We start from the raw sequence: 23,626 nt of genomic DNA on the forward strand, positions 1-23,626 counted from the left end.
GGCTGTTTTCCTTTGTTGTCAAAGCTAGAGCACCCTTTGCTGAAACTGGTCCACTGTAATATTTGTTGTGCCTTGCTTGGTACAGTGATAAATTTACAAACTGAGATGTAGAGACTTTTGAACACTGACCTTTTTATTAAAAAACTGATAATGAGGAAAATTTGAGTTGGCATGGGATAAGGAGACCTTTGAAGTAGTTCCCCTTGACTCAGATGCTAAACCTTTCTTGTGTTTGCTTAATTGTTAACACACTTTAATGCAGCATTCAACTACAGGGACAAGATTCCATGATCATAGCTTTTTACTTATTTTGTATGAAATGTTATATCATTAACTGCCCTTTGTGTCCTCTGCTGCCCCCCCCCCCCCGGTTCAACTATACCTTTTGAATGTACAAGTATAAATCAGCATAGGGTCTCTCTCTTGTTAATTACAGTGCAGAAAAGGAGATCCCCACAACTAGGCATTTACAGAATTGATCTCAAATAGTCCCGGGGTGGGAGATCCAGCAGCTGGTCCAAGCTACTGTGTGAGCCTCCTCTGACCAACATTGCCACAATGTGGAATCTACAAGAGAAGCTGGTAGCAGCCAGTGCAATGTTTTCCCATATGGCTGAAAGACATTCTGTTCCCATTGCTTGAATCTTGAGAGAGCTGTTGCCTCACTATCTTGAGAGACAAGGGAAACCACTCAGTACGAGCATTACATGATCTGTCTTCTTACTGGTGTTTACTGTGAGAGGATTTGACCCAGCTTGCTGCCTGTGAATGTGGCACTCTTAGTAGCAAAAGGGGTACATCACTGTCATGTGGTACTCTCAGCAAGCCTCAGGGCGCTGGTATTTCCAGAAGGCCATTTCCCCATCATCACTGCACGATGCCAGAAGCCCAGGCTCCTTCGGGTTCCAGGCCACACAGTTCACATCCTGGGAGTGGGCGCTAGCCATGTGGGCAGTCAAGGTGAAGGTGGGTTGCTGGGGGTCCGACAGTGGATCTTCCTCAAACACTCTGATTGCATCATCCCCACAGGCAGTGGCTAAAGCTCCTGTCAGGTGGCACCTGCGAAGAATTGAACAGGTACATTTTTCAGATGGAAAAGCACACGTATAGAAGTGTTAAAGCTCATTTATATGTGTCATGACTGGTTTTTAATCCATTGGCATTTAGTGTTTTGTTGACAGGACATCCCAGCTCCTTCAGTAATGTGTGGAACTCCTGCAGTTAAATGCGTGTTCTCCGTTGCAGATATTGCAGCCTGAATAAGGATAAGGGATGAGGGGGAGGGACTCTGTATCAACGGAGAATCAGTTTCAGGTTGCCGAGGCCTGAGTAGTCCAAATGCCTTTGAGGCCATCTTGGGGTATGTATTGAAACAGTGGGGGGTGGGACAAAGCCTTAGAATTACAGTCTTGTGGGCCAGTGACTTGAACACATCATGCACCACTGTAACCTTTGCAGCTGCTTCACATTTAGAAGAAGAGTTGGATATATATCCCCCCTTTCTCTCCTGTAAGGAGACTCAAAAAGGCTGACAAACTCCTTTCCCTTCCCACCCTCACAACAAACACCCTGTGAGGTCAGTGGGGCTGAGAGAGCTCAGAAGAACTGTGACTAACCCAAGGTCACCCAGCTGGTGTGTGTTGGAGTATACAGGCTACTCTGAATTCCCCAGATAAGCCTCCACAGCTCAAGCAGCAGAGCAGAGGAATCAAACCTGGTTCCTCCAGATTAGAGTATATCTGCTCTTAATCACTACGCCACTGCTGCTCCTTCTTCCAACATATGTCAATAGCAGTAGAACACTAGCCAAGCATGCATAAAGTTATGTGCCTTCAGTGGTTTCCGATGACTACCACAACGCTGCACTTACAGTAGTGAAAATTCTGTTCACAAGGAGACAAAGCCCTTTGTCCTGACTCCTGAGGTGCTATTTTGGGGGTGGGGTGCAACGCACCCACCCCTTAAAAGGTAAGGAAAGGAGGTTTTAGGGCTTGCTCACACTCATCTCTATACATTTATCCTTCAAACAGTTCAGTAGCTCTGGCACAGGGCTGGCCCTCAACTCACCATGCCACGTCATAGATGGTTCTGGTGTGGAAACCGGATAGAGTGCAGACACACTTCCATGTGGGATCTGTGCCAGTGCAGACGACACCTGCAATACATGAACAGCACTGCTTTGCCTGCCCCTCGTTTACAAGTCACGGGGACAGGAGGAAATTCAGGTGCTAAACCCTCTCGCTTTTGGGGCTTTAGAAACTGAAAGAGAGGTCTGGGTGTTTTAAACCCCGTAGATGTATCAGCATTCCTGTTTCCCATTTATTCAAAGCAAGAAAGTATTCTGGACTTTGTGCAAGACTCTTCAGTGCAAGAATCTGGGGTTCCTTTCATACCCACCACTTGTTTTAGAAAGACTGATCGTCTTCTCTGATTCCAAGAAGAATCTGGGACATGGGACTGTAGTCGTGCCGCGAGGTCAGCGTAAGAACGAGAAGAGACGCGGTGATTTCATCTGGTGGAGAGCGCCAGCAGCGGGAGCGCGGGTGTCCGTGTTCCAAGCGACTCTGCCGCGTGCTGGTTCCTGGCACCTTTTATTATGATTCTAGCGGGGGCGTGTAGAAGGGCGGAACGGGGGGAATTCCGGGAGAGCGGGAGACTGAGAGATCATCATGTGATGCATGATCTCACCTGGCTGCTACGTGCGGAGAGGAGCATCAGCGTCTGGGCCTAATCCTCACCTGGGGGCAAGGCCATTGTCCCTTTGTCCGGGACACCCGGTGGTTGTGAGCCAGGTAGTTCATGACCTGTGACTCATCGGGGGATGAGGGGTGGGGGAGCGGTGCGACCAGAAGGCCGCAGGAGCGCCTGTGTGCCGGCGCTCTACTTACGGTGCTGCTGGGTCAGCAGTGCATCCCTACATGGGACACTATTGGCTGGAAATCTACGGCTGACAGAGCTTCAGGGTAAGCAGTCTCAACGTCACTCATCCCCATACCACAAGGTTTAAAAAGTAAAAATAATTTTTTAATTTGGTTTATAACAGACTGGGGAGATGAGAAAAAAAAGGAGACAGATGATTCCCAGACAGTTCAATGCATGGCATTAACTTTTGCATGTCCATGGCAGCAAAGGGCTTTGCCCCACTGCAGAGAAGACTACTTCATAGTACATTCCAGCCTGCTGATCCCCCCTTCCCTTCTGCCAGCAGCACCATTATATATAAATTAAAACAGAACTTAAAAACTTCCTATGAACTCTTCTGCACCCCCTGACTTTATTATGGGACAGAAGCCCTCCAGGTGGTACTTTCCTAACCAATATGGTGCATCTTCTCAGTGCAACTCCTGGGCAGTGCCGGTTCTTTGACTCTTCGTGTATATGTAGAGGTCAGAATGGTCTACTCTGGCAACAGCTCTCAGGTTGAGAGATATTCCAGCCTGAAGACTGTCCCTGGAACAATGACCTGTAAACTGGATGCTCTGAGACACAGCCCCACCCCCAGACTTGTAGCTCAATGGTTCAAGACTCAAGAATCCAGACCACTCTGCTGCTCTGTTTTGTCTGTGGGCACTGGATCTCTGCCTCTCTGGCACACACTGTACCCTATTCCCTATTGGCCAAACATACAGCCTCTCAACCCTGCAAGCTTTCTATTTTCCTCCATAGATGCAAGATATCAATTCTACCAAATGAGGAAATGCTTCCCACACTGAACAATACCTACCTCCTCCACAAAAAAGTCTGCCACAATAAATCTGTTAAAGGAGCCAGAACAGTTCCTTAGAGGTTACAGACCTAATTGGAGGAATGCAGTTGCTCCAACATTAGGCCCCCTTTTCAGAAACCTGTACTTTCAACCACCTCCACAGAAATGAAACAGGTCAAAGGGTCCAAAGTCATTGTATGCCTGACCTTTACAGACTTTGTATAACGAGGAGAAAGGCACTAGGACTTCAAATGGGGAGGTGAGGTCTTTAGTCCTATCTTGCCACCAATTAGCTCTCACACCAGCTATTCTGCTGTGATGCCTCAAGTTTCCTCAACAAAGTAACCAGGGTACTCACCTTGCTCGTTGCCTGGTTTATACTGGCGCCAAATTCGCACTGTCTTGTCGTCACTGCAAGAGGCCAAGCGCTCTCCACTCTGGTCAAAGGCCAGGCTCCACACAGTAGACTCGTGGCCCTCCAGTGTGGTGAAGCACACCCAGTCATCCTCCTCCTCCCGGTACAGTTTCACTGTGTCATCATAACTGGCTGATGCCAGCAGCTGGCAAAAACAAAGAAGCAAGAATGCCAAGTAAGCATCCAAGAGGAGGGCCACAAGAAGGCCTGAGGCACACTCAGCAGGGCTGCTGGATCTAGGGAAGACTAATCTTCCAGAATCCCAGTTTTCACTTTAAAAAGAGGCAACTAGTTTCTTGTCCCTTTGGGTGGTGAAGAAGTTCTTGGAATTGTCTGTATGGATAACATCTGTTGAAATCTCAGAAGCCACAGGGGTTGCCAAGTAAACATTTTAGTGGTTGAAGAGGACTCCAGAGTATTTGCCCATCCTATGACTGCCAAACATGGCTGGATCATTTACACAAAATAAAAGACAAATTTGTATAATTTATGCAGGTTACAGATGTTTACTTTTCTTCATACAGGGCATACATGGAGTTCTGTCCTTAATTGCCATCCTCTAAAAGCCCTCATTCAAAAGGGATACCAAAACTGACACAGATTCATTCAACAACCACCATGGCAACAGTCCCTCTCTAGAAAAAAGCAAGGCCCTGGATCCAGAAGGTTTTCTCTTCCAACTAGATGATCGGGTAGATTGACTGCCCCGTTACTGATCCACACTGGATTTGTGCGAATGACTATCCTGTCATCCTAAACCAGTTCATGTGTGTAGGAAGAACTGATTTTCTGCAATTGCTCATGGGTGGTTCTAGGAGAGTATCAGTGGTATCCAATTCAATTCCTCTAATGCTAAGGTTGGATTAAACGTCTGAACCCACAGATCCTCAAATGAAGAAGCAGAATGATACACAGCAGATAACTGGTACAGGATTGTAAGGGAGGGACAAGACAATGTGGAGCAAAATCAGAAAAGGGAGGGGAAAGAGATCAAAATGCGTCTTTGTGACTAACCCAGGTAGTGCATCATGCAAATCATGGGAAGATCCTGGCCCAGCCAGGGAGGCTGGCTGGCTGGTGTGCAGGAAGGGAGCTACTCACCTCCTGGTTGGGATGCCAGATGACATGTTTGACATCCTGTGTGTGGGAGTTCAGGACGCTCATGCACTCATACTCATCCTCTTCATCCACTGCAACACAGAAGTGCGAATGAGCCAAGCTAGAAGATGGAGCATATCCTTCACTCCCTCCCATCCAATGCCTGCACTCCAACCAAGCTTGTCTGGTTGTAACTCTCACATATCAAATATATCAGAATACAATGAGAAGCCCACCCCCCCCACCCCACACTTCTTTACCCCAAACCACTTGCCTCTGAGTCTCACCTTCCCAAACCCAGACGCTTTTGTCTCGGCTGCAGGTGGCCAGGAGACTGCCTGATGGGGCCCAAGTCACAGACTTCACCTCATTTTCATGGCCCTCTAGAGTAGCTACACACTGTTGGTATAGGGGAGAGAAAGAAACATCTCTTCTGAGAAGGGCTACTAGGAAGCTGGATGAAGAAACTGCTGGGAACAATTTGGCAGGATAACATCACAAATATTCAGCTTACCCTTTATTTAGGGCAGTGGATTTTACATGTGTTACCTTCAGGGGCCATTTCTGAAGAAGCTCCAAGAGTGTCAGGAATCTGTATGGCATAGATTGTCAGGACTGTTCTAGGGCCCAGTCTCTCCAGCCTCACTATATCCTTATCAAAACTGGATGTACAACCTAAAACATCCCCCCCCCCTCCAACACTTCCTTAAAGCTATGCATGGCAGAGAAAGGTCATCATAGATTAGTAAAGCTGGATTTCAAGGAAGCTCATTTGCAGCTCCTCATCTTCCAATTGCGGGCTCCTGGATGAACTTTTTTATTTTATTTTAAATGATCTATACAGTATGTATTAGACACAAATTCATATATACAATTAAATTCAACGAAAAGACTTAAGGAGTAAAGTGGCTGAAAAAGATAAAGGCTAGATAAAAGAGAAACATTCACCAGCTTCCTATTTATATGTCAGCATCCACCCCAGGCAATCCTCACTAAAAATACAGTATATTAAAAAGAACCTGCTTGTTTAATCAAAATTAAATCTTGGATGATAAAATGTGTTATTATTTACTGATCTGGCATTCAACAACAGGATGCTGAGGCCTGGGAGATCAGTGATGAGACACCCTCCCCCCCCAGTAATTCTGATTGGGAAGGGGATCGGAAAACTGTTAAATTCACAAATGTCTCAGCTCCCCTCTCCTAATCTGGACAATCTGTAGACGTTAAAGTTAGCGTGCCTGCCCCAATGCACTTCTGCTCCTCAGCTCCTTCCCTCCAAATATCCTATCCCTGTTAAGAGAGAAAGGAATAAATGTACATGTTGGATGCTGCCATAAGGGCAAGGGCAGCATACAAATGACATAATATAAAAGATATCAATAAAAGATATCAGAAGAGAGTGACGGTGCATGCACACAGCATTTAAACAAGCAGAATTCCCTCTGTCACAATCTGTCAATTCCATTTCAAAGGCAGTCAAGTGGGAAAAATATTTTTGGTTTAATCTAAAAGAGATCTTCTCATTTATAACTAGTAACAGGCTAATTGTCCTGTCCTTGCATTCTTATTGGGCAAATGCAAATCAATTCCTCTTATAAGAACCAGTTAAATGCAGTACACAAGAAAATGGATCAACTGACACTACAATTATTTTGAAGGGGCTGAAGGTGCCAGATTTTAATTGACTGAAAAGCACTAGACAACCAACACACACTCAAAAGGCAACTCAAGCAACCTCGAAATCCTCTTGGTTCTTTTTCCAGATGCAGGTGGTAGCGTCAAAGCTGGCCGAAGCCAGGTAGTTTCCACAGGGGGACCAGGCCACCTTGCGGATGGTCCTCTGGTGCCCCTCACCCAGCAATGATTTGCACACCCAGGCATCACCTGTTGAGAAAGGTCCAATGAGTTAGCAAGGGTTGTCTTTGCTAGTATTTACTTACTTTAAAAAAATGCTTTGCTACCTTTCTACCCAAGGTGGTGAACATCAAATTTAAACATTAAAAACCCCACAGTCAAAACATTTAAAAGCATTTAAAAGAGTGTATGTATAAAATATCTGAGTAACTGAATAGAAACATATACACACAACACACATAGTACAACCAGGGAGGAGGACCAATAACAGTTATTTGGGGTATGCCATTTGTACCCATCTTTCTCTTTCATGGGGACCCAAAGTAACTTCCACCTCTCCATTTTATCCTCACAACCATCCTGTGAGATAGGTTAGGTTGAGCGTGTTTGACTGCATTGCAGGGGGTTGGACTTGATCGCCCTTGGGGTCTCTTCCAACTCTAAGATTCTGTTATTTTATGACTGGCCCAAGGTTACCTTGCCAGCTTCCATGGCAGAGTAGCAATTTGAACCAGGGTCTCCCAGATCCTACTCTGGCTCTCTAACCACTACAAAACAACACTATGCATTCTCAAAAGTGGCTTCCTGAAAGCATTCCCTAAGTGTAACTAGTCCACATCGCCACAACAGAATCCAAACAGTTTTTAACTGTCCTGGCTTCTTCTCCCATGCCATTCCCCTAGAATGGTAAACAAGTCAGCATTCTGCGCTTACCTTCCTTGCTCCATATACGGATGCTTCGATCCCCACCACAGGAAGCTAACAGAGTTCCTGTAGGATTCCAGGCGAGAAACCAGCATCGTGAATCTGGATGAGCTGGGATGCGAGAGAGCAGCGTCAAAGAATCTTTCATCCTAACCCCAAACAGTCACGTGAGAACCTAGGGGGTGGTAAAGAAGAGATAAGTGGATGGCTTGAAGTCAACGGCACTGATTTAGATCATCAATGTTTGATTGAAATCACCAAAAAGAGTGATGGCAACTTAAACAATTGGTTTAAATGCACTCTCCTATATTGTAATTCATGCATTCCTGCTCAGTGTGCATACTTATTGGTTGCTATAATAACTGAAATATAACAACTGAAATCCTCTGAAGATGCCAGCCACAGATGCAGGCGAAACATCAGAAGAAAATGCTACTAGAACAGGCATACAGCCTGGAAACCACACAACACCCCACTGAAATATATTGGGTTGTATAAGAAAAAGAGACATTCGCTAACTAAAAACATTACCAGGGACATTTTTTACACTTTAGGATTTAATGACCAATCAGGGATAAGGAAACCTGTGCAATTAATGAATTTCAGGTTGTTTACGCAGTAAGTGGGCAAACGCTTCGGAGGAAAAGACTGTTCACTCTTGGAAAAAAAAACCATTACCTGGATCCTATCGGGCTCAAGGTAATGTTCAAGTTATGCTCCGAATTCCTCCCCTCCCACTGTTAGCAAGAGACTTCTCACTCTGCTTCCACATGTGAGGGTTCCTAACAGAATTTTGGAGGGGCAGCAGTGGGAAGGGGAAACAGAAATGTCTCACTCTGCAAGCTCTTTACTCACATATTTTGCGGGATATAAACTAATGGCCACAATCCAACACAGAATTTTTTTTCAGTCCAGTGACACCTTTAAGACCAATACAGTTAGTATAAGCTTTCATGTGCTTGCATACTTCTTCAGATACAATGAAGTGTGCATGCATACAAAAGCTTGAACCAAGAATAAAACTTCGTTGGTCTTAAATGTGCCACCGGGCGCAAACTTTTTTTCTGCTGCTTCAAACCAACACAGCCACCCACCTGAATCAATTCAGCACAGAATTCAGGCTGGGCTAAAATGCCAACTACTTCCAAAAAGCAAAAGCATTTCTACACGTAATGAGAAGTAAAGGTCCATAACATTTGGTTCATGCAGTCATGAATGTTCATCATTTTCTGCAACAATAAATACGACAACAAATCTCAGCTCAGATAAGAAATATTTCCTTCATTTTTCTTTTAAAGAAAAATAGATTTTAATTTGTTGCATTTGGCAGAAACTTGTGTTTTCAAAGTTCCATAGCTTTTAACAAGTTTGCAATATTGCCAGATTCCAACCATGTTTTCTGAAATGTACAATCAGATAAATCCACAAATCGGATTAAATTTAAAGTGACAACATTCTATTTATTCAGTGCTCCAATTTTTGTTTTAAACTTGTTCCAGATGGCTGAGTTATTTCTGTTTCTGTTCTCACTGTTTGCCTTCTTATTATGCAAACCTAAATTACAGCATGATCCCATGCAAGTTACTCAGACACAAGTGACACTGATTTCAACGGAATTCAGTCAAGTTAGTGAGTATAACATTGCACACTTACACCCCAATTCCAAGTAGAGTTACACCCTTCTAAACACATTGAAATTAACAGGCTTAGACTCTGTTTAGGATTGCACTGTTGGGCTCTGAACTATTCTTAGGCTGAACTATTCTTAGCTGGCACGCAATTGAAATCCAGTCCTACCTGCGCACAAGGAAATCTCATTGACTTCCGTGGGGTCTACTCTCAAATAGACTGGAAGTGTTTTAAATGAACAGTTGCTGGCCTGTTCTCACTGGAAATATTTATAAGCTGCCTTATGGACATAAAATCCACAATGGACTACTGAGAAATCAGACCAGTGTCCTCTTTCCAGAACTGGCCGCCCAGATGGTACTAGGAAGCAGGTTATGAAGGCCTTTCCCCTACTCTCCAATTTCTTGCACTTAAAAGAATTTTCTGGCTATACATGGAGCTCCCTCTGTTAGAATTCAGCCAGACCAAGATGACAGCTATTCTTTAATTTTAAAAAGTCAGAACGGCTTTGTGGCATTCAATCCACCAATATGAAAGGCCCATCTACTGTAAAATGTCCATTCCAACATCTTCAGAAAGCCCCACCTCCCCCCCCTTTTTTGCAGAAGTGGAAAGGAAGTTCGGATTTAAACTTGGCACAGTTGGGATGACACAGGCCTTTCCTTCTTGTTTATTCCCAGCATCTCGTATCCAGGGCCCCTTCCGCACATGCAGAATAATGCACTTTCAATCCAATTTCACAATTGTTTGAAAACTGGATTTTGCTATTCTGCACCGTAAAATCCAGCTGCAAAGTGCACTGGAAGTGGATTGAAAGTGCATTATTCTGCATGTGCGGAAGGGGCCCCTGACTCTACTTGCACGTGGGTGCTCCATTTCCTGGTATGTTCAGGGACAGAGGCTGTTTAACGTTATTTTTAACGTTATTTTTTTAAAATAACCACGACTGTGGAGTAGGGCTCCTAACAGTCAGGCCAGTCAGACTAAGATGCTTAATGCCTCTGATCTTCATGATCCCTACTAATAGTAGCCCATCCATTCCCCTCTCTGGCCACCAAGCAAGAGGAGGAATCCCCAGGCATAGACCAGATTTATTACTTCTCACCTGCTTTGGTCATCCACGAACTCTCCGGTGGAGAGCCTCCCTACTAGACACAAGATTGCCTGCGCTTGCGCACTACAAACACGAAAGCATAATTTTTACCACAGGCGGCGTTTCCGTAATCTCAACTGGCCCCTGTTGCTTGTGGGAGTTGTAGTTCTATCCCTCCCTCACTGGAAAAAAAAACCCCACATAAAAACTACAACTCTCAGGATGCATTGCGCTCAACGGCTTTTATAATCGCTCGCCGGAGGCCAACATAAGGAAATGAATGTACATATTTGATTACAATCCAATTTCCGTCCTTTCCGGCCACCGCGAAACAGAGGTGATAAATTTATTTCATGAACAAAAATAATCTTCTTTAAAAGGACAGAGCGTTCTGTGCGTCGCGACGTCACGGGACGCATCTCATTTCCCAGCCGGAGGAGGAAGCGGAAATGGTTGCTGCTATTGGTCGGTAGCAGGAAGTCAGGCTGAACACCGAGGGGGCTTCTCAGAGCGGCCGAGGGGGCGGGAGAAGTCCCAGTGCGTCGTACCCAGGGAGGGGGCTTCGTAAGGGGCCGGCGGTGAGCGCGGTTGGAGTGCCCCTCTTCCCCGCCCCCTTTGTGCTTCCCCCGGCCCCGGTGGCAAGCGGAAGGGAGGAGCTGGAACCCGGCCGGTCCCCGCGAGGAGTCCCGGGCGGCTGGTTTGCGCTCTGGAGAGGTGCATCAGGGTCGGGAACCTTCGTAGCGACAAAGACCCTACCCGAGGAGGGGACCGGAGACCCAAGGCGCTGCTGAGGCGTGGTCTGAAGAGAACAAGGGGTATCTGGAGAGCGCTAAAGAATAATTACAACAATACTTAGCTTGTATGGTCTAAGGGTTTTGAGCGCTTTACACGCGCTATTTCCATATCGTACAACAGTTGTAGACCAATTCTATTCCGGTATTGGAAAAGGGGGGGGGGGGTGTTGTGGAAGCCTAACTGAATTTTACACCATGGCTACGTGGAGAGCTTTTGACTGAGATGAGATCTGAACCGCAGTGCAGTTTTAAGCAAAGTTGTTTGTGAAATGAACGGTTTTGCCATCGCCTCCTTTTGTGTAGCAAACTTGCATTTCCCATTTAAGTATTAACTAGGGCTTAGATTCTGTGATCGGACCAGCCTGGGCCATCCTGGTCAATATCTAATCAGAGATACACTCTTCCAAATCTGTTGACATGTATGGATTTGGAATAGTGTCGTTCAGGATTTACCTGCCAACTTCTTAATTGTTATGTTGATGCTGCTTATTGCTGTTTATAAATGCTGAGAGACCTGGAATCTCTCACAAGACATGGGGAAGGAATGCACCCCTTCTAGATTATGTAGGGTAGTGCCTCCTAAAGAGCATCTGCTTTATCTTGTGCTGGGAGTAGGTTCCTTCTATAGTTGGGATGCTGGAATGAAAATTTTAAAAGATAATCTGTACAAGTTGGACATGCCAAAGACAGAGACTTCTTTGTGTGAGAATATAGAATGCTTGTTCTGAACCCTATATGAATAGTGGTACTCTTTCACCCCCCCCCCCCACACCCACACACCCACACCCACACCCACACCCACACCCACACCCACACCCACACCCACACACACACACACACACACACACACACACACACACACACACACACACACACACACACACACACACACACACACACACACACACACACACACACACACACACACACACACACACACACACACACACACACACACACGGCCAGATAATTGAATGAACAATCCATTGGCTACACTCTGAGTGCCTAAATCACTTTCTTGTTAGAAGAAAAAACAGTACTGGCAATATTTTTAAGGCAGGTAGAAAAGGGAATTTTGTCTTGCTCCTAAAGGTGATAATGGTGCTTTTGGTGTTCAAAGCCCTTCACATATGCTGTTTTTGTTTTTCAGATGATGTATGACTTGCTATTTAGGAGGATTTACATCTCTGTTTAATGAATAGAGTCCTACACACAGGCTGCTGTTGTGAAACAATAATAGAACTTGTGTATTTGGCAGTATGTGCTTAAGGCACAGACTACGCTTTTGAGACTGGATTGTATTATGAGCATGGCTATGAAAAGTAGTCATAACAAACTGTGAAAGCACATTGCTTTTGTGCAGCTTTATTTTTAATCCTGTGCATCTGTGCAGGAAGACAATTTTTTAAAAATGTCCTCATTAAAAGGACCCAGTAATAGAATTGTTTCTTTTCAAAACCTGATTCCGAGGGCCTAATTGTCTTATTTTTCCTGAATTTATTTATTACCTTAACTATTTGAACCCAGTTCCGAGCATATTTGTATAAAATAATCCAATGAGCAGTATACCATCCACACAGTTTTACAAGCAGGCCCTTACTTTTTTAAAGCGTTCCCAACCACATATTTCTGTGTTAATCATTTTTGGGTAAAAGAGGAACTGATCTTTTTAAAATGTCTCTGCCTTGGTCAGACAGGTGAGAGGCTGCTTGTAACTGTGCATCTACAATTCACTTGAAGCCTTTGTTGTCTCTTTCAGGCTCCTTAAGAGAGTACAGAAAAGAACTGCATCTGATGATCTATTTTGGCTGGTGGTACTCTGTCAGACTTCTTTGACTTGACTGGTGGCAATACTAGATGTTTACTTTCTCCTGAAGATCTCGAGTTCTTTTGCCTGCAGTTTTCATTGGATTTAGTTGATCCAAATCTCAGCCAGAGGAGATCCATGTACACCCCAAGTGGCTCGGTATTGCCCAATGGGCGCAGGCGAAGAGGCCAAGATGGGAGTGCCTTGCCAAAGCAGCCAGAAAGGAGCCTGGCTTCTGCTCTGCCTGGTGCCCTCTCCATAACTGCTCTGTGTACTGCGTTGGCAGAGCCTGCCTGGCTACGGATTCATGGAGGCACTTGTTCTCGCCAAGAGCTGGGCGTTGCTGATGTACTTGGATATGTTGACCCTGAATTGCTTGCAGGTGAGAGTGTGGACTTTGGACAGTTATGTGGGATTGCCATGGCTGTGCTGCATGTATCTGTAGTGTTCACTTGGAAGTAAGGTCCACCAAGTTCAGAACTTATTCTAAACAAATATGCAGTCTTGTTGGCCAACAGTAAACAAGGTGGGTTTTGCTTAATGTAGCCAAATCGTGTTGAAAGAGACTCATTTTTGCTTAATTGTAAAATAGCATGTCGTAGCTTCTTTTGTGAAATATATGCCTTATATTGGGGGTCAATAGCCCCAGGCCCATTTCCAGCATCCAGAAGAATCCTATTTCTTCTCCCTGCCTGATTCCTAATTCAGAGTTAGGAATGGGTGGGAGGATTGATGTAGGAGACCTAGGCCACCACCTTTCCCCCACTTCATTAAAATAGCTCATCAGTAAAACTAGTTTCTAACAAGACCTGCTTTTTGTACCGTTTGCTATAACCTTCAGTGCTTATAAGTGCTGTGTTTAATTTGGAATAGTTCAAAATAAAGTGCCTTTGCCTCATTATTTTCAGTGGGGAAAAGCCATATGCTTAACTGGGATGTTTAAACACAGGATCCTTCACGAGGGACTGTGACTCAATAAATAAGTTCATACTTGGCATGAAGAAGGTCCCAGATTCAGTCCCCAGCATCTTCAGGTAGTAGGTGTTGAGACGTTTGCTTTGCCATAGGCTGAAGAATGACTGCTGGCCCAGGTAAAAGGGCCGAAAGGATCTGTGGTTTAACAAGGTGGTAAATCGCTTCATATGTTTGTATATTATTAAATTTGATATATTTATTAAATTTGATAAACCGCCCACCCCCGAATATGTGCTTTATCTTTAGCTAGATCTCTCAGCATATAATTCTCTGCCATTTAAATGTAGCCAGAAAGTAGAATGTGTCTTAATCTGCAGGTGTCCCAGCAAGGAGGCTCTGTTATTTGAAAAGGAAGTTTTATAACTGCTTGCCTGTTCAAAGGACATGTTTGCTTAACAGAGCTGTGTGTTTTTTTAAACATATCCTGTTCCCACTGCCTTGTACAATATATTTTCCATTCATTCACCTTAGTGTTCTGGAGAGGAATGGTAGGGGACAACAAAGGTCAAATCGCACAGCATACATGTAATAACCAGCTCAGCTGATTTTTTTTTTTTGCAGACTTCACCACTATGTGTGTGGTTAATTTTCAGCCAAATAATTGGCTGGTTACCAGCTACTCTTCTGTTGCAGACACAGTATATATTTCCACTATTACACTGCTGCATTTGAGGATTACAGTGTACCTCAGCTGTGGCTCTTGTTCCTCCCACTATACCACCACTCCAAATTGTTATGCCCTTTCTGTTTCTATCTTCATGCCTGGAAAGCCCTTTAGGATGCCCTACATGTACCACTCCCCCCCACCACCCGCACTTTCCAAAATAGTTCATGAATACTATTTCTTAAATCCAATTACTCTCATTCCCTGCCAAAATGGAGCTCATGTATGTGTAACTATATTTGCCAATGTTCACCTGTTAAACTTTTCTTTCTCTTTCTTCCCTCCCTCCCTCCCTCCCTCCCTTTTACTTTGACTATTATCAGGGCTTTTGTCTTCAGTGATGCACTATCTGCTGTCATGGCAATATATCAGTAGTAAAAGCAGGAGATAATTCTATAGATGGGAGCAAGAGGAGGTTGACTTCAAAGGAGGCTGAATAGTTCAAATGTCCCTTGCTTTGTCTTCAGTGCATCAGGCACTTTGTGGATATTCCTGTAGCATTGGGTTGTATGACTACTAAATTGCCCACAAAATAAATGTGCCATGCTTGAATTCAGATTCTCTTATTGAATAGGCCTTTGTTCAGCTTGTTGTCATGGTGAAAATGATATAAAACAGGACTTCACTGTGTGATGAGCTGGAACTCAGCCACCCAGCGCATCCTAAAGAATTTCTGGAAAATCCTTAGTTTCTTGTTAAAAACTTCTGAATCCTGAATCTTGTTTTCTGAAAGCCATTTTAGCCCCCAGTCTTATGGAGACTGGATAATGTGAGGACTTAAACAAAGAAATGCGAAAGAAGTGCTTTTCCTCTAGTATTCATGAGGTCCATAGCCAATAACTTCCCCCCAGACTCACAGTGTTAATGTTTAAGAATATTGGACATAATGGGATCATTATAAAGCAGCTTTGCACAGAAGACTATGTAAACTACTATCCAGAAAAAATGTTTACTAGCCTGCTTGTCTTTGCATACCTATGTGACCCATTGATGGCATGAAGGAAAAGAGGAACTAGATATCTCCAAGCTGACACATGTACATTTACTTGGTGGCTGTCTTGATTAGCTCTTGCTCACCACTGATGATTAGTGGTTCACAGGTCCGGATGTGAGGTAGAATTAATCAAGCATATATGTTTGCTTAATGTTGAACAGAGCCCAAGCATCTCATGGGAGTAATATACAACCGGACAAATATGCCGTCAGAAAGGATGAACTTCAGATTATTTAGAACCTGGATCCCTTTAACTGTGGGGCATTCCTAAGATAAAGGAGCTTTAGACTTGTTTGTGTCAAATGGCAGCCAATGCCTGGCAGTATGGCAGACTACATCTGAAATGAAGGGGAGATTCCAAAGCAGGTTGTGTTCGAGCGTTGGCTGGGCATCAGCTGTTCACAGTTGTTGTTGTTTTAAATCAAGAATTCTATATAGTATTTTTCCTGCTTGTCCTCTTACAAATATTCTGCAAAGGGACCTGCCTTTTTCTTGTTACAGTCCCGTGGATACTATGAGAAGAATTTTCATATTTCTTTGGTTTGAAACTTTAAAACGTGTCAATTTTGGTTTGAAATTGTTCATGAGACTGGTGATCAGGCCATGGCATTTAATTATATCCCACCAGAGAACATGATGCCTGGTTTGAGCTCATAGTCTATTTTTGATCAGGCCGTCAGCAATAGGTGTTCGCTTTCTACGTATTAGCTTATGAGATGGCAGTGTGGTTCAGAATGGATGTGATTTAAATTTTGCTAACGCTATTTGATTTGGATTTTTCTTCTTGTTGCCCTGGTGACAGCACCAGCACAAAATGGCATCGAACATCCAAATCAGTGGGAAAGTGCTTGAGAATATAGGAACTATGGGAGAAGCTTGGGCTTGTAAATACTCCTTGTTTATATTGGAGTGGCTATGTGAGCTCATTAACACTCCTGAAACAATTCAAGGCCAGAAGGAAGTGCTTGATCTCAGTGGAGGTTCAGAGGTATGAATCAGACATTATCTTGATGGCTTTAGGAGCAAGTTATAAGAGATGCTCATAGTTAGGCTGTAATTAGAGCAATAAACCACGAGCTTGGAAGCTGATAAATTTGACTGTTTTTGCTAGTGGCAAATGAAGGGACCTCAGGACAGCTGCTTCCCTTGAGCAGTGTTTTCCCAAGCAGTTGCTGTCAGCCCAGGCAGAGACAGAAACCCTAAACAAGGTCTGTAGATTTATCATGCACTTGGAATCTGGTTTGTGGTATCCTGAGAATAATTGTATTTAAACATGAAGACAAGTCCCTGGCCTTTGTAGTTGCAGAGCATGGCTTAGAGAGGTCGTTTAAAAGCAAAATGATGTTGTGGTTGTGTTCATGTACTAAAAAACCAGAGCATCAGCTATACACTCCTGAGGCAGCTATTTGTCTTAGTAAAATATAAAGCCACTGAGTATTAAGTGCTGCAGAATATTCATCATCCTACAAACTCATTAAGTTAAGGCATGATTCCCATTTCATAGATGGGAAACTGATCCAAGAGGGACTTGCTCAAGTAAAACGTTTACAAGATCCTTTGTCTTCAGCAAAATTAGAAGAGTTGAATTCTGATTTTTGTGCGCAACTTGCTGTAAACTGCTTCACGTTGCACATGTGGCATTAAAATGGTTAAAAATGTTATGTCTATCTTCTGCATGAGTCACATCATCCCCTTCAGACAGCCTCTCCTTCTGGTGTCCTTTTGTAGGGCTGCCTGTTCAGCAACAGGCTTTCTCAATAGTAGACCCAGTCTTTGAAGCGGTCTGCTAGAGTGGGTCCAGAGAGCACTTTCATTGGCTGCATTTAGGAAGGGCTGCAAAACAGTTTTATTTCAGATAACATTCTGATAGAGGGTAAACTGCTTTGGCCATGATTTTACACTGAATGTCATTGCTTTTTTTAAAATTTTGTTTTCATTTCAATAATTAACTTTTTTTAATGCCTTTTTTATGCTGTTACCCAACTTGAGTCAAAAGGAAGGAGGAGGAATATAAATACTTTAAATAAATAAAAAGTTACACTATAAACCATTCTAGTCAGACTACCTCATGTGTTTGTTTTTTACTTAGTCTCACCGTCTATCAAAGGTATGAGGCAGAAAATTTTCTGTGACATACTTGTCTGTGCTCTCCCCACATAGGTAAACACAGTCTATCTATAGTTGTCAGGGTTGTTGTGCTGCAAATCCATTATGGACTAAATGTGAGATGAAAAACAAGCAAACCCCTGTGCTTGTACATGGTCAGAGCATGTACATGGCATATTTGTCAATTGCTAACATGAGGAAGAGGAAGGGAAAGGAGTTTGTAAGCCACCTTGAGTCTCCTTACAGAAGAGAGAGGTGGGGTATAAATCCAAACTCTTCTTCTTTTCTTCTTCTTCTGTTATTTAAGAATTTAAATTTGAACCAGAAACTCTTCCAATTCAAATTTTCATGGAAAGCCCATATCTCTGCTCACCATGGATGAAAAATAAATGCTTAGGGCCTGACATATGGTGTATCATGCACATTGTACACAGCTGTACACAAAAAAGGTGAACTCTCAGAACGATGTAGGAAGCTCCTGTCTTTATAAGTAGTAGTGATGCTTGCAAAAACTGAACGGTTTGGATTCTCTTTTCTTTCTTTCCCATTGCAGACTACTGTATGAACCCCCAGACAGTATTACTACTTCGGGTTATTGCAGCTTTTTGCTTCCTGGGAATTATCTGCAGTCTCTCAGCCTTTCTGTTGGATGTCTTCGGACCTAAACATCCTGCTCTGAAGATCACCCGGCGCTATGCATTTGCCCACATCCTCACAGGTAGGGCCATAGGTGGGTGGAGGACTGGCCTCTGTTAATTTTCCTGTGTGATGCTTATATTCACAGCCCTTTTCCAATTGAGTTTTGAAAACCTGTGGTGGAGTTGGTTCTGGAGATACCAGTGCCCAGGCACAGCTCCAAGCAAATGTATTTGGCAACCAAACCGTATCATAGGCCATGGCTGTGTAGTGCCACATTGCTCTTTTTACGCTTTCAATTTCCACTAAACTTTTGGTTTAGTCTTAGTGAAAACATAGGCTAAATGCGACAAATGTAAATGGACTGATAACTCGACCCACAATACAATGCACTCAACCACACCTTTGCATAGCAAGTTCCACCCAAACACTTACTGATTAGTTTCCCACCCTGGGACATGGACAATATATACCCCACTAAACATTCCCTTCTCACTAGATACAGTGTGTAACAGACTTCTTGCTGTACATCTCTGAAGATGCCAGCCACAGATGCAGGCGAAACGTTAGGAACAAGATCTACCAGACCATGGCCACACAGTCTGGAAAACCCACCACACCCAATAGCCTAAATACATCTGCCTTTTGTATGAGTTTGTTTTGCTGTCTCTGCATGGTGCAAGGAGTCCTTTGGCCCTGGGAATTACACACAGAAAAATCTGACGCCACATCTGTATGATCAGGCCACTTATTCAATACTTGTTAATTGTAGCCTTTATCAAGCTGCTTTCTAGTGTAAGAGAGGAAACACTTCCAGAGCAAGAAGCCAGGTGTTGGTTTGTTTGCTTCATGTATTCCCCTTCTTGCTTCCCAATGAGGACCCAAATTGGCTTACATTCATGGCTCCATTTTATCTTAATGACAGCCTTGCTAGAGCCTGAGATTATATGACAAGTCCAAGGTCACCCAGCAAGCTTCCTATGCTGAGCAGGGATTTGAATCAGGCCTGACCTAGTCATAGTCCACCATTAACCCCTATACACACCACACTAGCTCTCTTGCTGATTTTGTTTCTGGCAAAATTGAAATCCATGGTCAAGAATGTACCCCTTAAGTAAAAAATAAAAATTGTGTCCACATTATTTAAATTCAGATTATCTACCCACTTTAATTTTATTTCATTTTTGCCTTCCAAACTTACATGTCCTACCTGCTATATTCACGGATCTTTTTACAAAATAGTGCTGTAGGTAAGTGATGGTCTTAGCATCATTGAGGCAGGTGACATATGACTTTGCGCCGTAGTACCAAGCAGTTTAAACCAACTAGCTGTTCCTGCACTGAGTCTCCTTTCTGCTTTTGCCCTCAGTACTGCAGTGTGCCACAGTGATTGGGTTCTGTTACTGGGCCTCTGAGCTGATCCTCGCCCAGCAGCAGCAGCACAAAAAGTACCACGGCTCGCAAGTCTATGTTACCTTTGCTGTCAGCTTTTATCTGGTGGCTGGAGCTGGCGGGGCCTCCATCCTTGCCACAGCTGCCAACCTGCTGCGCCACTACCCCACCGAAGAGGAGGAGCAGGCCTTGGAGCTCCTCTCTGAAATGGAGGAGAACGAACCTTACCCAGCAGAGTATGAAGTGATCAATCAGTTCCAGCCTCCTCCAGCGTACACACCATAATACTACCATTGGCTGACTAGAAGGAGAGGGCTTAGACTTTCTTCCAGTCCACGCCCCCACCCCAGGAACCTGGCTGCACCCTTTGACTTGGGAATGGAATCTCTTGCAGAGCCAATTACTGGTGCTTCTTTTCCCACTCACTCACAACTACAGAAAGAACTGTCTTTGGCGGGTCACCCAAGCAGAGCGTTTTCGTTGGGCAGTGACCTCCAAAGCAGCCTTTTGTTTTGGGGTGGGGCTTTTTTGGTTCGTTTTCTAGTTCCTTGCATTGTTATGTACCGTGAGTGGCTGACTGACCAGCGTGACCCAGCAGTCCTGTGCTTTCTCTGTGACTCTGGTGACTGGCGTTGCTGTGTGGTTGGTCCATATGTTTTGCGGTCCAACGCACATAAGCCCATTCCGAGAGGAAAAGCACAGCTGCTCCAGGATGAGGGCTTTGCCTGGTTTGTGGCAGAGATGGCACGTGCACAGCTTAACTGGGGATGTTCCACAATTTTGCATTGTGAGATCTTCCAGGCTGGCACAACTACTCACTGTAGTGAACACAACAGTCATGCACTGTTTACTATCCACTCAAGCTCAATGCGCCTCTTTCCTTTTTTAAAAAAAAGAAAAATGTGACATGCATCAATATTTACATGTGGGGGTGGGGGGAGTGTGCTCTGCATTTAGCACACCTGAAGGTGGAAAATCTGGTCTCTATGCACTGGTTTGTGGGGAGGTGACTCCTTTCCATTGGTCTATGTACTTCCTGGAAGGCATGGTACGCTTGCTGCCGCCACTGCTTCATCCACTCCCACATTCTGCCTCATGCTACTTAACAAAAGCATTTTGCACTTTATTTGCTGTTCATGCAGCCCCCCTTCCCTCCCCAGGTGCGTAGAGGAGGGAGAGTCAATAAAACTTGGCAGATCCAGCTCCAGGGTATTGCCACTATTGAGATTCTCTTGGATAGGTTTGCAGATACTGGACTCCATTGGAAATAAAAGGAACAGGGCTTGGCCAACGGAAAGAGTTCATATTGGGTCTGCACTGTTGCGGCATACATACTACATACGGTAAATGGGCTTAGGGCAAGTTTAAAACACACACACACACACACACACACTGGGTTTAGAGATTCAAGGAACAGGATTGAAATTTGTTCAGTGATTATCTCATTTCTTGTGGATCTATATTATGTGCAACGACCCATCTGCAGGCATGATTTTAATTATTTTTAATCTATTCTAAACCTTTCCTGTCTACCAATGGTCCTTAGCCCCTCTAACCCCAAGGTTAATTCTTCCAGATTTGGTGGGTATATTGGGGAGGGTCCTGATTGTTAGCAGGAAGTGATATAAGCCTTTGAAGGTTCTCTGAACAAGAGAAACATGACTGACTTTCCTTTTTGTTGTGCATATTATGGTACATTGAGACTGTGTAGACTGTCACTAGAAGATGTGGGAAGGAAAGTCTGAAATAAACCCGTTTGGTTTTAGACTTTAAAATAAGAGAAAAGATTTAAATGTTTCCATGCTTTTAGTATGGGGTGTGTTGCTACTCAGCTTGAGGTGAGTTATGTGTTTGTTCCTGATTATTGGTACAGTTTGTATACTAACACTGTACCTATATTCAGCAGGCAGTACCATCTCCCTCATTAATCAATGTGTTGGTTTGGTTTACTGGCTTCTCTCTGTCCTTCTCACATTCCTGTATGGAAAATTATGTGCAGGGTAGCCCAGCAGCAATATACCCAGGCTACAGATATGAAATGTTTGCTGTCCATCTATGGAAGAAAGCATGACATGTAAGTGGCTTCATTGGGAGAGTGAGGCAAAAGCTCTTATTGAATTATAGAGTCTGACACTTGATCCTCTGTGTTATCTGAAAGATGTGGAGGAAAAGGCCAGTGAGCTTCAGAACAATGCAGTGTGGAAGAAAATGTAGGAAGAGCAGTTGTTTGCAGGAGAACAGACAGTGAGGAGCTTTAATTGCACTCCCACCTAATGGATAATCTGATGCAAGCTTGGGTACGTAGCCAAAGAGAGAGTACCTACTGATTCAGTCCTTAATTTTATGCCCTGTTCTTGCTACTTGATTACAGTTGGCTCCAGGAAAGGACCTATCAAGAATTCACAAAGTGGACTTCGTAGCACCTTTTGGGTGTGGTGCAAGTGGAGGTTATCCCTCCTTCTCCTCTCCCTTCAGTGTGCTGCATATAAGAGATGAGTTTGATTGTAAATAGTGTGCATAATTTTACTGTCTCCACTTAAACTCTGATCTTTGGATCTTGAAGAAATTTTGAAACCTGGGGATGTTTTTTGTTGATTGCTCTCTTGCAGTTGTCTTTTTTTTTTGCTGGCTCCAGGGAGGGAAAGCAACACTGGCAACTCCTGTGCCAAAAGGAGTTTGAGGGGTTTCTTAGACGAAAATGGCTTCACTTGGCTGTTTTTCAGAGATGGGACTTGACCAAAACTGATTTCCATGTAATCTGTGTATTTGGTTACTGTGATCACTTTTACACCTTGAACATCATTCATGAGGCACTGTTGATTAAAATCTGTCTCTAAAGTCTTGGATTCCTTTTTCTACCAAAAAATAAAACAAGGATGTAAATAGTCTCTTCTGGATTGTTATGACTTTGGTTATTGGTACAGTAGTGGGGGCATGGGAATAAGAATCCTGTACAGGCTCCTTGTTAGAATATATTAACTTGTCTGTGTATAGCCCACATGTCAAATGAACATGTATAATTTATGCAAACAAAATGATCTTGCATATGTGTAATAACACAGCTCAGTTGCAGGATTTCACAAGCAGCTGTGCTACTGCAGATCTGCACATTGGCCTTCAGTCTTTACCAGTCTACCTTAAATCTGTATATACCTGAGACTTGCACAGCAATGAATGTGGGTTTTTTTAATATCTCTGAAAGCTTGTGACGAATAGCAAAAGATAAAGTTAAAATCAGTCACTAAAAATTGTAGGCATATTCTTCAGGGCTTGCCGGGATAAAAAAAGTTCTTGCTTCCCTATCTGAAGTTTTATGCTTGAGGTTTACTAAGTGAACATTAATTTCATTGTTCTCAAAACACTAGCTCACCAGTTATCAGCTTGGGGATGTAACAGAATACATTATACATTCTATTGTAAAATTCATGTTTGAGAAAATGGGGTGGGAGAGGGGACAGAATAGCATAGCAAGGTATTCTTTGTTCCACCCCATGCAATTAGGGTTATCTCGTTGCTTCTAGGTGTAAGACACTCAGTAGCACACCTTTCTCCTGGTTGAATGAGGCATGCATATCTCATTTGCACTGCTAAGGGTGACAGCTGCTTCATGATATTTTAATTCATTTTATCTGACTGATTGCTTTTTACTATATGTGTGTGTTTTTACATCTCCAAGAATAAGACAGAACTGTCTCTGAGGCAAATTTGTTTAATAATAAAAGCTACCACTAATATTGTGTTATCTTTGAAAAGTT

At 43.6% G+C, this 23,626-nt stretch overlaps 2 protein-coding genes across 4 annotated transcripts; one reads left to right on the top strand and one right to left on the bottom strand.

Moving 5' to 3' along the window:
• Nucleotides 1-112: 112 nt before the first annotated feature.
• CIAO1 (cytosolic iron-sulfur assembly component 1) lies at nucleotides 113-10,823 on the bottom strand. 2 transcript variants are annotated; one of them, XM_048513373.1, is made up of 9 exons: nucleotides 10,516-10,823; nucleotides 8,460-8,563; nucleotides 7,791-7,956; nucleotides 6,958-7,106; nucleotides 5,507-5,618; nucleotides 5,223-5,311; nucleotides 4,065-4,266; nucleotides 2,068-2,155; nucleotides 113-1,059 (listed from the first exon to the last, which is right to left on the bottom strand). In XM_048513373.1, the coding sequence occupies exons 3-9, from the start codon at nucleotides 7,927-7,929 to the stop codon at nucleotides 819-821; spliced, it is 1,020 nt and encodes a 339-aa protein (XP_048369330.1). In that variant the 5' UTR covers nucleotides 7,930-7,956; nucleotides 8,460-8,563; nucleotides 10,516-10,823; the 3' UTR covers nucleotides 113-818. The 2 variants fall into 2 exon arrangements, with proteins under 2 accessions (XP_048369330.1, XP_048369329.1); XM_048513372.1 differs by lacking the exon at nucleotides 8,460-8,563 and having other exon boundaries at nucleotides 10,516-10,818.
• Nucleotides 10,728-22,759, top strand: TMEM127 (transmembrane protein 127). 2 transcript variants are annotated; one of them, XM_048513375.1, is made up of 4 exons: nucleotides 10,728-10,840; nucleotides 13,057-13,486; nucleotides 18,397-18,561; nucleotides 19,849-22,759. In XM_048513375.1, exons 2-4 carry the CDS (start codon nucleotides 13,243-13,245, stop codon nucleotides 20,154-20,156), a joined length of 717 nt encoding a protein of 238 aa, XP_048369332.1. In that variant the 5' UTR covers nucleotides 10,728-10,840; nucleotides 13,057-13,242; the 3' UTR covers nucleotides 20,157-22,759. The 2 variants fall into 2 exon arrangements, with proteins under 2 accessions (XP_048369332.1, XP_048369331.1); XM_048513374.1 differs by lacking the exon at nucleotides 10,728-10,840 and adding an exon at nucleotides 10,864-11,318.
• The last annotated feature ends 867 nt before the right edge of the window (nucleotides 22,760-23,626 follow it).

This window comes from Sphaerodactylus townsendi, linkage group LG12 (assembly GCF_021028975.2).
Source record: "Sphaerodactylus townsendi isolate TG3544 linkage group LG12, MPM_Stown_v2.3, whole genome shotgun sequence".
In the NCBI taxonomy this organism is placed as follows: Eukaryota; Metazoa; Chordata; class Lepidosauria; order Squamata; family Sphaerodactylidae; genus Sphaerodactylus; species Sphaerodactylus townsendi.

Coding starts and splice junctions, on each gene's coding strand:
- CIAO1 (XM_048513373.1), bottom strand. CDS start 7,929: ATGAAAGATTCTTTGACGCTGCTCTCTCGCATCCCAGCTCATCCAGAT. Junction 5,312..5,506: donor AAGCGTCTGGGTTTGGGAAG/GTGAGACTCAGA, acceptor TCTGTGTTGCAG/TGGATGAAGAGGATGAGTAT. Junction 1,060..2,067: donor ACCATCTATGACGTGGCATG/GTGAGTTGAGGG, acceptor AATTCTTCGCAG/GTGCCACCTGACAGGAGCTT.
- TMEM127 (XM_048513375.1), top strand. CDS start 13,243: ATGTACACCCCAAGTGGCTCGGTATTGCCCAATGGGCGCAGGCGAAGA. Junction 13,487..18,396: donor TGACCCTGAATTGCTTGCAG/GTGAGAGTGTGG, acceptor TTCCCATTGCAG/ACTACTGTATGAACCCCCAG. Junction 18,562..19,848: donor ATTTGCCCACATCCTCACAG/GTAGGGCCATAG, acceptor TTTTGCCCTCAG/TACTGCAGTGTGCCACAGTG.